The sequence below is a fragment of the Antechinus flavipes genome, chromosome 1 (assembly GCF_016432865.1).
Source record: "Antechinus flavipes isolate AdamAnt ecotype Samford, QLD, Australia chromosome 1, AdamAnt_v2, whole genome shotgun sequence".
Taxonomy (NCBI): domain Eukaryota; kingdom Metazoa; phylum Chordata; class Mammalia; order Dasyuromorphia; family Dasyuridae; genus Antechinus; species Antechinus flavipes.
In genome coordinates, this window is record NC_067398.1 from 716330685 (window position 1) to 716342908 (window position 12224).

The following is a 12224-nucleotide window of genomic DNA, read 5'->3' on the forward strand; positions in this document are numbered from 1 at the left end:
TACAGATCCAAAGAGGTCGGGTCTCAAAGGTCATGAGTAAACAACGGGGCTGGCACCTGAACCCTCACTCTCTCAAGGCTGTGTCTATCCCCCCCCCCACCGTCCCCCTTGCTCCTGTCTTGTAGAACGGAAATAATTTCCTTTCCACCTGACAGTTCAGTCAATGAGAAGGAGCTGGGGGGGAGGTAATGTAAAACAGAGATCACCCAAAGGAAGGAAATGAGCATTTATTAAACACCAGCTACTGTGCTCGGGGATTTATAAATATCTCATTTGATCCCTGCAACAACCCCGTGAGGTAGAGATTAGCCCCATTTTACAGATGAGGAAACTAAGGCAGGCAGGTTAAGAAGTGACTTGCCCAGAATCACACAGCGAGTGAGAGAGAGATTGGATTCAAACTTCAGTGGTTCCTGACTCCAGACCCACGGAAAGAACATTATTGTGCTGGGCCTGGGGGTTCAAGTAACTGCAGAGGACTTCCAAGGACTTCCGCTCCTTCTCCGATGATTTCCCCCCAGGGCTTGAGTTTTAACTTGGATGCTTCTAATCTGTTCCTAATGGGTCACTGTGAGGTGCCTGTGCTGGGGCTAAATGCCCAATGGGAAGCCCTGGCTTGTCTGGGGCTCTGGGACTTTGGGTAACTTGTGGGATGGCCCCGGCAGTGTCAGAGGCCAGGCTGCAATAAAGGGCGCTAATTCACCATAAAAATGAAGAACAGTCGCTTCTCATTCCCTGGGACGGCACCTCCACATGCCCAGAGGAGTAAATGCAGAGGAGTGTGAGGGGGAAGGGTGGTAAATGGGGGGGGGGATCGATCAGCAAGCATTGATCGGCCCCCGCCGTGTGCCAGACGCTGGAGATGAAGTAAAACAGGAAACTCTCCAAGCTCCCGTTTGAAGGGAGAAACAACACGTTCGCATCTAAGACAAGACGAATTTGGGTGGTTTGGTGAAAGCCTCTTGAAGGAGCAGCGAAGGGTCCTGCTGAAGGTGGTTCTCGGGCAGAGAGCGAGGCAGGAGGCACAGCCGGGGCAAAGGCCCGGAGGTGGGAGTTGAAAGAAGCAATGGGGCAGTGACTAGTGATTGAGAAATCAGAGCTTCCTGCACTGGACGAAATGACAACAAAGGGGCTCATCTGTTGTCTCGTGACATGGGACTGAAATCAATCTGAAGAAATTCATGGAACCCCATCCCAGAGGGGTCATCCTGGCACTTGACCTGGTACCAAAGCAGACCCCTGGGAACATGGGTCTGTCCGGCAGCCCTGGCAAGATGCCCCGAGAAACTCAGCCCCGGGCGAACTCATGATCCACGGGTTCGGGGGCTGCAGCCTGGAAGTGTCACTGAGAAGCTAGGGAAGATGGGGGGGCAGAGGTTCCAGGCAGGGGGGATACCAAGACCAAATCCCCAGGCGTTCCTGCTAAACTGCGCCTTCCCTTCTGCGGGGAGAGTCCGGGCGCAGATCACCCCCTTAGTCGGAGCAGGGGAGGCTGGGACCAAGCCCGGCAACACGGGAGCCCGGCACAAGCTGCCCCGCAGGGGCAGAGAACGGTGACTAATTCTCCAAGGAAGCCCAAGGTTTCTCAAAGGCAATTACTCCTTCCTCCGGAGGCTGTCACTGGAGGGAGGCTGGGCCCCCTTCTGCTTGTCCCGAGGTTAGAGCTGCCAGAAATGACAAGGCAGCCCCAAAGACCCAAGACTTCCCAGCAATTAGAGCCAGCTCACAATGGAATGGGCGGGTGTGGGGGTGGTGAGCTCCCTGTCACCAGAGACCTCCGAGCGAGGCTGGGTGAACAGTGCTCAGGGCTGGGAGGGGCCGGAGACCAAGGCCCACCCCCTCCCTCCACAGAGGAGAGAACTGAAGGTCAGAGAAAGAAAGGCTGCGCCCAAGTCAGCCATTCCGGACCTCAGGGGAGACCCGGGCCATGGGCGCTGTCCATTGTACCACTTTTCAGGAAGCAGGGGGACCAGAACCCAGGGGCAAGAGCAGAAGGGGAGCTATGTCCTGGGTTTCAGGTTCTCTTCCCTGGCAGCTCTGGGAGCCCCCACTCTGCCTCTCTGGGAGCCCCCACTCTGCCTCTCTGGGAGCCCCCACTCTGCCTCTCTGGGAGCCCCCACTCTGCTTCTCTGGGAGCTGACTCCTCTACTCCAGGGACTGTGGCTGGGGAGGAGGGAAGGTCTGTCCACAACCACTGAGGCTGGGGGCGGGCCCTTCCCCCCTGAGTCTGAAGTCCCTCCTCAGAGCCTTCTGTGGAGCAAGGGAGAGGAGGATGCAGTGGTGGTCACAGACAGCAGGGGGAGGGGGAGGGGGGGTGCAGAACAGGGGGGACATCATGGCTGGGAGGGGCCTTAGAACAAGGAATATCAGAGTTGGGAAGGAGTCAGAACAGGGGATGTCGATTCTGGAGAGCAATTTGGAGCTACACCCAAAGGCGTACCGTGCATCCCCTTCGATTCAGCCGTGTCTCTCCTGGGCTCACACCCCAAAGGGATCTTAAAGGAGGGACAGGGACCCCCGTGTCCAAAACTGTTTGTGGCAGCCCTTTGTGTAGGGCCAGAAATGGAAACTGAGGGGATGCCCTCAGGTGGGGAATGGCTGAATAAATCGGGGTGAATGAATGTGAGGGAATGTTATTGGTCGGTAAGAGACGACCAACGGGAGGATTTCAGAGGCGGGAGAGACTGACAGGAACTGATGCTGAGGGAAAGGAGCAGGACCAGGGGATCATTGGACACAGTGACAAGATTCTGTGACGATCAACTGTGATGGACGCGGCTCTTTTCAACAATGAGCTGATTCAAGGCAGTTCCCTTAGACTTGGGGTGGAGCTCCATCTGCACCCAGGGAGAGACTGGGAATGAGTGGGGTCCAAACGCCGGATTTTCCCCTTTTTGCTGTTACTTGTCTCGGGTTTTGTTTTTTGTTTTTTTTTGCTGTCACTTGTCTTGGGTTTTTCCTTTCTCATTTTCCCCTTTTTGCTGTTACTTGTCTTGGTTTTTTTTTTTTTTTTTTTTTTTTTGCTGTTACTTGTCTGCTCGGGGTTTTTCCTTTCTCACTTTCCCGTTTCGATCTGATTTTTCTTGCACAGTGAGACAAATAGGAAACACGCTTAGAAGGCTGGCCCATGTCTAACCTGCATCAGATTTCTCACTGCCTTGGGGAGGAGGAGGGAGGAGAGGAAGAGAAATCGGGAGCACCGTGGATGTCAGAACTGGGAGGAGCCTTAGAATAGGGGACGTCTTGGAACAGAGATTATCAGGGAATGTCAATCAGAAGAAAACTTGGAATAAGCAATAGCAGAGCTGGGAGGAGCTTAGGACAGGGGAAGTCTGGGATAGGAAGAGCTTCCATTTGATCAGGTCTAGCTCCATTTTTCAGATGAGGTAACTGAGGGTCAGAATGGGAGCCTAAGGTCCCACAGCTGGGACGGATCAATGCCCCCTATCTATGAACGCATTTACATGGGGGGGAGGGGGTCCAGCTCCGAGCTGCCAGCTCTCATGTCCGCCAGTAGAGACTGGGAGCCTGGGTCCTCCCTCTGGCCTTGCCCTCGGCCCTGAGACAGGCTCACGATGCCCCCCACAGCTCGGCCCTGGGGAAGGAGATGCCCTCCTGTCCCCCCGTAGCCACAGCTCAGCCGGACTCGGGCAGAGCCTCCTGGACCAAGGAGGCGGGAACAGGGCGATCCTGCCGACGCCGGAAGCCGCTCCCCCTGGAGGCTCAGACCCCGGGTGATAAGTCACCTTTCCATTGCATCCTGGATGAGGCGGAGCCCCCGCCCAGCCCGGACCATGGCCGGCTCTCCACTGCACAATATTCCAACATCGTCCAGCATCCAACAGGACGGGGACCCCCAGTTATCTGCCCCCTTCCCCAGGCAGTCAATAAGCTCTGGTCCGAGGGCAGAGAAAGGCCCGCGAGCTACGAAGGGAGCCAGGGCCGGAGACGGGGCGGGGCTTCGAGGGGAGCACGGGCGTTGACGTGACTTTTGGAGGGGGGGCTGCCGCCTGCCTGGCTCAGATTATTGGGGTTCTCACAAGAAAGGACCTGGGAGGATCCGGGCCCTTCAGCCCCCACATTTTAGAGATGGAGAAACAGGCGGTAACGGTGACCGCCTGGGACCAGACTGTGAGCTCCCACGGGAGAGGACCCGCCCCCACCGGACGTGGAGTCTGAGGGGCTGGGACCTAACTCGGGCCTCCGGCGCCCAGCCCAGGGCTCATTCCCATCCCCCCCAGCACGACAGTGACCTCGGCCTCCTGCCCCGTCAGTCACGGGAGGGGAGCCGGGCCCTTTGGTTCTGGGCCACGAGTGGGAGGGCGCCCGCTGCCCCAAGCCCCGGAGGGCCCGGGGATGTCCGGCCGCTGGGACTCAGGCACGGGACCCGCACACCCGGCCCCGGCCCCGGGCTGACGCCTCCTCCATCACCGCGGTGCCCAGCGCCAGGCGGAAACCATCTCTCGGCACCTGTCGTAGAGCGGCAGGGCCCCCCGGAGCTCCCGCGCCCGAGTCCGCGGCCTCCTCTCCCGCTTTCTCTTCTTCAGCGGCTTCTCCACAACCTTCGCTCGGACTCCCCTCAGCCACCCCGCCGGCTTCTTCCTCAGCCGCCGCAGGTGCCGGGCGGGGACCACCACGGCCCGGGGCTCCTCCCTGCAGCTGGGGGGGGAGGGACCCGTCAGAGTGGGAGGGGCCTAGAACGGGGAGGTCCGGGGTGGGGGCGGGGCTTAGACCTGGGGATGGAAGAGCTGGGAGGGGCCTGAGGGACCATCCCCCCCAAGCTCCCATTTCCCAGAGGGGGAAGCTGAGACCCGGGGGTTCCGTTCCTCTGCAAAGGTTGGAGAGGCCAGAGCAGAGAATATTCAGCGTCTAGAACACAGAGCGTCGGGGCCGGACAAAGCCCCGAGCCAGCGGCCCCCGAAGCACCCGAAGCTCAAGGGGTGGGAGGTTCCCAAGGTCACGCGGCCGGGAGGGGCAGGTTCGGGGGCCGCTGCCCCTCCCCCCCGCTCCCCCACCGAGAGCCGCCGCTCTGTCCCTGCGCCCCGCTCCCTCCTGCGGGCACAGGGGCCTCTGGCGCCACCTGCTGGGCCCGAGCCTCGGCCTCCGCCGCAGGGACAAGGCGGGCGGGAAGTGGGACAGGAGAGCGGAGGCCGGGCCTTGGGGCGCCTGAGTCCGGGAGGAAAGTGGGGCCAGAGAGAGGCGGGGACCGCCGGGGAGCGGGGCGGGGTCGTCGGGTCCAGCTTTCAGGGGCAGCCACTCACCCGCGGCTGGGCTCGCAGGCCTCAGGGGGTCTCAGCTCGAAGCAGGTCCGAGCCAGCGCCGGCCACAGTTTGTCCTCCACCTCATTGGGACTCCTGGTCCTCAGCAGTTTCGCCAGCCTGAAGGGGCAGCCGCGGCCTGAGTCCTCCCTGCTCGTCCCTCCCCCCTCCTTCCCTCCCTCCTCCCCCCTCCTTCCTTCCCTTCTCCTCCCCCCGTCCTCCCCCCTCCTTCCTTCCCTCCTCCTTCTCTCCCTCCTCCCCCCTCCTTCCTTCCCTCCTCCTTCCCCCTCCTCTCCCCTCCTTCCTTCCCTCCTCCTTCTCTCCCTCCTCCCCCCTCCTTCCTTCCCTCCTCCTTCTCTCCCTCCTCCCCCCTCCTTCCTCCCCCTCCTTCCTTCCCTCCTCCTTCTCTCCCTCCTCCCCCCTCCTTCCTTCCCTCCTCCTTCCCCCTCCTCTCCCCTCCTTCCTTCCCTCCTCCTTCGCTCCCCCCCCCCCCCCCCCCTCCCCGGCCTCTCACCGCCTTGTACAGTTGCAGTGGAAGAGGGTGCGGCCCCCCGAATTGTGCAGCCGGTACTTGGTCTCCCGGGGCTCGATCTTGTGCGGACACAGGTCCAGCTCCCGGTAGCAGCCGCAGGGCTCGGACAAGTCTGGGGGCGGAGAACGGAGCCCTGAGGGGCCAGAGCAGGGCGGGGCCTCGGGTGGGCCCGAGGCACCTCTAACACCGGGGCAGGACCTCGGCCAGCAGGCAGGGTCGAAAGGGAGGGGCTCACATTTCTCCCCCCCCTCGTGCTTTGTGACCTTGGGCCCCGAATTCTAACTCCCTGGGGCTCGGGTTCCCTATTTGGGGAGGGGGGGATGGAAGGGAATTGGGGTAAAGTGCCCGGAGTCACACGGCCAGTGCCTGAAGGCCCAGGAACATAAATCCCCCTGACTCCAAGCTGGGTCCTCTCTGTGCTAGGGCCCAACTTCCCTTAAGGACCCATGCTCAGAGACCGGGGCAGATGCACACACACACACACACACACTCACACTCACACTCACACACATTCACTCTCTCTCATACTCACACTCACACACCCTTACACACACACACATTCACTCACACTCACACACTCACACACATTCACTCTCTCACATACTCACACTCACACACCTTACTCACTCACACACTCACTCTCACACACACACCCTTACACACTCACACACATTCACTCTCACACACTCACATATACTCTTACACACACATCCTTACACACTCACGTGCACACATACACACACACACATCCCTTCATTCCACAGGTCTTTTTATGCACTAACTCATCCACATCCTGTAACACAATAAATTCCAAAGCTTCCTAGGGAGCCGGCGCATAGAAAGTGCCGTGGTTCTGTGGTTCTGGAGTTCAGACGTCCTGGGTTCAGATCCTGCCACTGCTATTTACTACCGAGGTGGCCCTCTCCCCAGCCTCAGTTTCTCCACCTACAATCCCAGGGTTGGTCTCGGTGACTTCCAGAAGGTCCCTTTTATCTCTGCCCCAACGACTCTATTCTCCCATAAAGCAGCCCTGTCATCTCCCCCAGGGGGCAGGGCTGGGCACCCAGGAGCGTTTGCTAACATGTTTTGTTGAATCATGCTTCAATCCTACAGAGTGATAGAGAGAAATAACCCCTGACTCTTGGAATCTCAGGGCCCAGCAGGACTTCAGAGGCATTTAGTCCGATCCCAATCTGAACCAGAATTCCCTCTTTAGAATGGATCAATTAAATAAGCATTTAGTAAGTACCTGTTGTATGCCAGGTATGTGTGTAGCCCTAGGGGCACAAAGAAAAAAAAATCAGTCCCTGGCCTGGGGTAAGGGGGGTTAACATTCTAATGGAGGAGAGGACATGTGCTGATGTGAATAATTGATAAAGCATTTATTATGCACTCACTGTATGCCTCGCACAGTGCTAAGAACTAGGAACCCAAGGAAAGGCAAAAGCTCTAGCTCCTGCCCTCAGGGAACCTCCTGTCTAAAGGAGGAGATGAACAATATGACGGTAATCTCAGCTCGGGGATTGAGGAAGGCGTCTCACATGAGGGGCATGAACTGCCCTTAAAACGCCCCCCCCCCGAGGCAGCCCGCCCCACCTCAGGACCTCATTTTCACACTCACTCAGTTTCCCTCCACTCCCGGCCCTCAAGCAGACGCCCTCCAGGGCCAGCGCCGCCATGCACACCCATGGCAGGAGCAAGAGCTGTTCTCCATTTCTGAGGCGAGTTAAGGTTTTCGAGCCCTTTACATCCATTGTCCTCGCAGAGCTTCCCCAGGATCGATGGGTGTTTATTGCCCCCATTTTTAGAGGAGGCGTGGGCACGGGCCCACCGTCACCCAGGGGAGCACATGCACTTTAGGGGCCCCATCCCTGCTCACCTTGGTAGATGCTGTTCTTGTCGACGGGGTGGAGAGTGCCCTTTGGGCCTGCACCCTCAGGAGCTGGGGTCTCTGGGGGTCCCTGAGCAGCCCCCTCCGCTGCCCCTCCGGCTGCTTGGTTCCCCCCAGGCCTGCGGCCTCCGTTCCAAGGTCTCCCCTCAGTGTAGGGGTCCCCAGATATTCTCGCTGGCTGTTCTGGCGTGGTCGGCATGCTGGGAACCAGGCCGGGGACGTTTGGAGACGGTGGCTGGGCGCTGCAATTAACTCTCTGAGGACCGCTGGGCAGAGGCGGGGAAGGACGGAAACGGGAGCCGGGCCTCTGTCTCTGCTGCTTCCTCCGAGAAGCCTTCACTGCGGGACTAGGCGGGGCCCGAGTCACGTTATAGCGACTCTGTTGCAGAAGTCGGGCCTGGGAAATGGGGCCATATTTCTTACACCTGGTAAGGAGAGGAAGGAGGAAGGAGAGGAAGGTCCATAGACCCCAAATGGTCGTCTGGTCCCTACCCCCTCATTTAGAGTTGGAGGAAATTGAGGTCTGGGGGTCTCTGCCCTGGCCATTCATTGTCTGCCCGCTCAGAAAGTCCTCTCCAGGGCTGGGGGAGCATGCAGGAAGCACTTAATAAAGGCTCTTTAGGTCCTGACTGGAGAAGGAGGCTCTGGAGAGACCCAGCCCTGGAGACCATCCTGGAACCCGGGCACGAAGCACCGTCCCAAGCCTGTCTCCCCCTCTCAAGCGGACATGTGAATTCTGTCCTCCTAGACACACAGTATGGGAGGGGGCACCGATGTGAGGGCAAAAGTCCTGTGGAAATGGAGGATCCTACTTCCCAGACATCTTCAGGAAACCGCGTTTTCTGTTCTAAGCCCCCTCCCAGCCCTGACACCCCCTGTTCTAGGACCCCTCCCAGCCCTGACATCCCCTGTTCTAAGCTCCCTCCCAGCCCTGACACCCCCTGTTCTAAGCTCCCTCCCAGCCCTGACACTTCCTGTTCTAAGCTCCCTCCCAGCCCTGACATCCCCTGTTCTAAGTCCCTTCTCCCAGCCCTGACACCCCCTGTTCTAGGACCCCTCCCAGCCCTGACATCCCCTGTTCTAAGCTCCCTCCCAGCCCTGACACCCCCTGTTCTAAGCTCCCTCCCAGCCCTGACCTCCCCTGTTTTCTATTCTCAGTTTTCTGGACTCCCATTTCTCCAGGTGCCCCTCCCAGCTCTTCTGAGTCTCCGGCCTCCTCCTGCTCAGAGAGCTCACCCCGGAGCTGGGGAGGATGAGCTGTACTTTCCTCCTCTCCTCCCTGGCCCCCGAGCTCCCGACCAGGCTGGAGAAGGCTGTCAGGAGGCTGCCTTACTGGTTTGGTGCCCTCGGGGCTGGGCTGCCACCTGTGCCCGGCCTTCTCAGGCCTCAGACAAGAAAGGCTCAGCGGAGCCTCCTCGTTCTCCAGAGGGAGAAATCGAGGCCGGGAAGGAAATCCCGAAGTAACCGGCGCTCTCCAGGTGAGGGGTGCAGAGTCGTCCCCAGCGGGGATCAGGCTCGGGTGGTTGCTTATCATTATTGCCTCATCTGACAGGTGAGGAAATTGAAACTGGGACCTAGAATTCGCTCTCGCGGCCACAAGGGCCGGCAGCGGGGAGTCCGGACGAGGACGCGCTTCCAGGACACGCCAGGGGGCGCCCTCCACCCGCTCTCCTAGGCCCACAAAAGCCCCAGAGCAGGGTAGCCCCAAGCCTCTGGCCAGTACAGGACAACAGGGGGAGGGTGTGGGGAAGGAGTCCCGGGAGGAACAACAGGGGAAGGGCCCGGGAGGGGAAGGAAAAATCTGGTGGGAGCAGTTGGACGGGAGCGTCAGATGGACTTCAGGCCACCTATCCGCCCACCAGCAGGGCCCAGGTCACCTACCCACCCCCCCCCACCCTCCCCCTCGTACCACCGGGACCCAGGCCACCTACCCATCCCCGGTACCACCGGGACCCAGGCCACCTACCCATCCCCGGTACCACTGGTACCACCGGGACCCAGGCCACCTACCCATCCCCGGTACCACCGGTACCACCGGGACCCAGGCCACCTCCCTGCCCCCGGTACCACCGGGACCCAGGCCACCTCCCCACCCCCGGTACCACTGGGACCCAGGCCACCTCCCCGCCCACCGGCAGGGCCCAGGCCACCTCCCCGCCCCCGGTACCACCGGGACCCAGGCCACCTCCCCACCCCCGGTACCACGGGGACCCAGGTCACCTCCCCACCCCCGGTACCACGGGGACCCAGGTCACCTACCCGCCCCACCAGTACCACTGGACGCAGGCCTCCTTCTCCTCCAGCACAAAGCAGGGAATCTCCAGCAGGTTGAAGAAGGTGGTGCCCACGAAGTCAGAAATCGCATCCTGTTGCCTCTGGAGGCAGCTGTGGAACCTGGGGCCGGGAGCCAAAGGTCGGTTCCTCGGCCCATCCACAGCTTTGGTGGGGAGGGGAGGGGAGGGGCGGGAGGAGGGGACCCCAAAGGTGGGCTGAGCTTAGAGTCCTCAGCAAGCCGCCTCTGCCTCCCAGCCCCCCCCCCCTCAACTGGGAAAAGCCAGAAGCCGAGGAATGAGAGCGGAAGCCCCTCTTGCGCCTTTTTGTTTTTTGTCATTCCTCTTTTCAGAACAATTTGAACCGTATTAAGTCAAATACCCTGGAAATCAAAGGAAGGCGCCCGCTCCTAAATCCTCACTCTGCGAGCCCCGCCTGGGGGAGGGGAGGGCTGCTGCCCCCTGTGTAGGAGGCTTCTGTCTAAGGGACCCCCCCCCTCTGGCCCGAACTCCTTCTCCCGAGCTTCCTTCCCTGGCCCAGGAAATGAGGTCCTCGGGGAACTATCCCCCCCAAGCGACCTAGAAGCGGAGAGCCAGAGCTCTGCCCCTGGTGGGGATCACCCCATAGAAGCTGCTGTGGCTGGTTCGCACCCCGGCCCCGCCTCCTCTTCCTCCCAGGAGAATCTCCCGGGTCGGGCGTCCCTCCATTCACCTGGAATCGCAGTCACAGTGGGAGATGGTGTGGAAGCGATAGTTCCGGATCCCGTAATTGTACTGGAAGGGGGCGATGTTCTGGGTGCAGAGGTCGTGCTCCCGGCAGCACAGGTCGGGCCCCTGGAAGAGGCCTGTGGGAGGGGAGGGCTGAGCGGGAGGGGGGGAGGCCGCCCCACCCCCCTGCAGGTTTGGGGCCGGGGCAGCCGGGGGCGGGTCTCCCCATCCCCCCCTGCAGGTTTGGGGCCGGGGCAGCCGGGGGCAGGTCTCCCCATCCCCCCCTGCAGGTTTGGGGCCGGGGCAGCCAGGGGCTTCCCCTCCCCGCTCCTCCTTGGCCGGCCCCTCCCCCGGCAGCTGAACCCGACCCCTCGTTTGTTAAAGGAGTCTGCCCCGCCCCCTCCGCGTACGGGTCCCAAGGGGCTGTCAGCATTTGAACCCGGGCCCTCCGCCTCTAACTCCGTCCGGCTCCCGCCGCTGGGGCCGAGCGCGGCCCCGTCAGGCTCCCTGTCCCCCGGGCAGCCCGGCCTCTCCCTGCAGAGGAGCCGCTTCCTTACCCAGGTCCGTGGAGTTCCCGGCAGAGTCCCCGACGCCGCACCAGAGCGTCCCCGGCATGGTCCAGCCCCTCTTGGCGCGCCGTCGGGGCCCCGCGGCCGCCCCCGGGGTCTCCTGCCCCACGCTCGGGGGGTCCCCCTCGGAGCGGACACAGGCGTCCCGCTGCTCCCGGAGGGCTCCCAGGGCTCGGCGCAGCGGAGGGCTCGGGGCGCGGGCGAAGACGCCCGCCCTGTCCCGAGCGCACGCAGCCCGGTAAGCGCGGACGGGGGCGGCCTCCTCCCAGAAGGCGCACTCCAGCAGGTGCCCGCGCTCATCCCAGCGGGCGTGGAAGAGCGCCGGGCCGTGGGGGCGCCGGCTCAGGAAGCTCAGCGAGCGGAGGGGGGGGCCGGGCCCCGGCGCGGGCACTGCCCGGTGACAGAAGGTGGCGTTCCAGCCGAGCCTCGGCCCCGGCGCCCCCGGCCCGGCCCCCGGGGCCCCCAGCGCGGCCCCCCAGGCCGCCAGCGCCCAGAGCAGCCAGCACGCGCGCCCCATCTCGCCCCGAGCCGCTGGCAGGCCCGCGAGGCCGGCGGAGCGGAAGTGCGGCGGAGCCGGGGCAGCGCGATGAATGGAGGGGCGGCGGCGGGCTTCCAGGGGGAGGATGGAGCGTATGGGGTGATCGCCGCTCAGTAACCGAATCCGCCAGCCCCGCCGGGCCCCGGCAGGCCTCTGATTGGCTCCGGCGCTTTAAAGCCACCTGGCCCCACGCCCCGCCCTGGGAGGTTCTTTCCGCCCGTCACCGAACGCCGGCGACCACGCGCAGGGATGTCGGGCCGGAGCCCACCTCTGCCCCCCAGCCTTAGCCGCCTCCTCCCCGGCCGCGCGGGGAGGGCTCCGGGCTTCCCTCTGCCCCGGAGCGGCGGAGCCGGGGTCCCGGGAAGCCGGGGCTCCCCGCGGGAGGGAAGAGGAGAGCCATGTGTGCGGGGCGGTGGGCGGGGCCCCGGTGCCAGGGACAGGGCTGGCACGGCTCACCT

The 12224-nt window shown here is 62.3% G+C and overlaps 1 protein-coding gene across 1 annotated transcript; it reads right to left on the minus strand.

The window, feature by feature from the left end:
- Nucleotides 1-212: 212 nt before the first annotated feature.
- On the minus strand, nucleotides 213-11745 carry PLA2G3 (phospholipase A2 group III). Its single transcript, XM_051976271.1, has 7 exons — nucleotides 11217-11745; nucleotides 10664-10796; nucleotides 9941-10075; nucleotides 7670-8106; nucleotides 5773-5902; nucleotides 5262-5378; nucleotides 213-4659 (listed from the first exon to the last, which is right to left on the minus strand). The coding sequence occupies exons 1-7, from the start codon at nucleotides 11743-11745 to the stop codon at nucleotides 4428-4430; spliced, it is 1713 nt and encodes a 570-aa protein (XP_051832231.1). The 3' UTR covers nucleotides 213-4427.
- Nucleotides 11746-12224: the final 479 nt, after the last annotated feature.

Coding starts and splice junctions, on each gene's coding strand:
- PLA2G3 (XM_051976271.1), bottom strand. CDS start 11,745: ATGGGGCGCGCGTGCTGGCTGCTCTGGGCGCTGGCGGCCTGGGGGGCC. Junction 10,797..11,216: donor CGGGAACTCCACGGACCTGG/GTAAGGAAGCGG, acceptor CCCCTCCCACAG/GCCTCTTCCAGGGGCCCGAC. Junction 5,903..7,669: donor CAAGAACAGCATCTACCAAG/GTGAGCAGGGAT, acceptor CTCCGCCCCCAG/ACTTGTCCGAGCCCTGCGGC.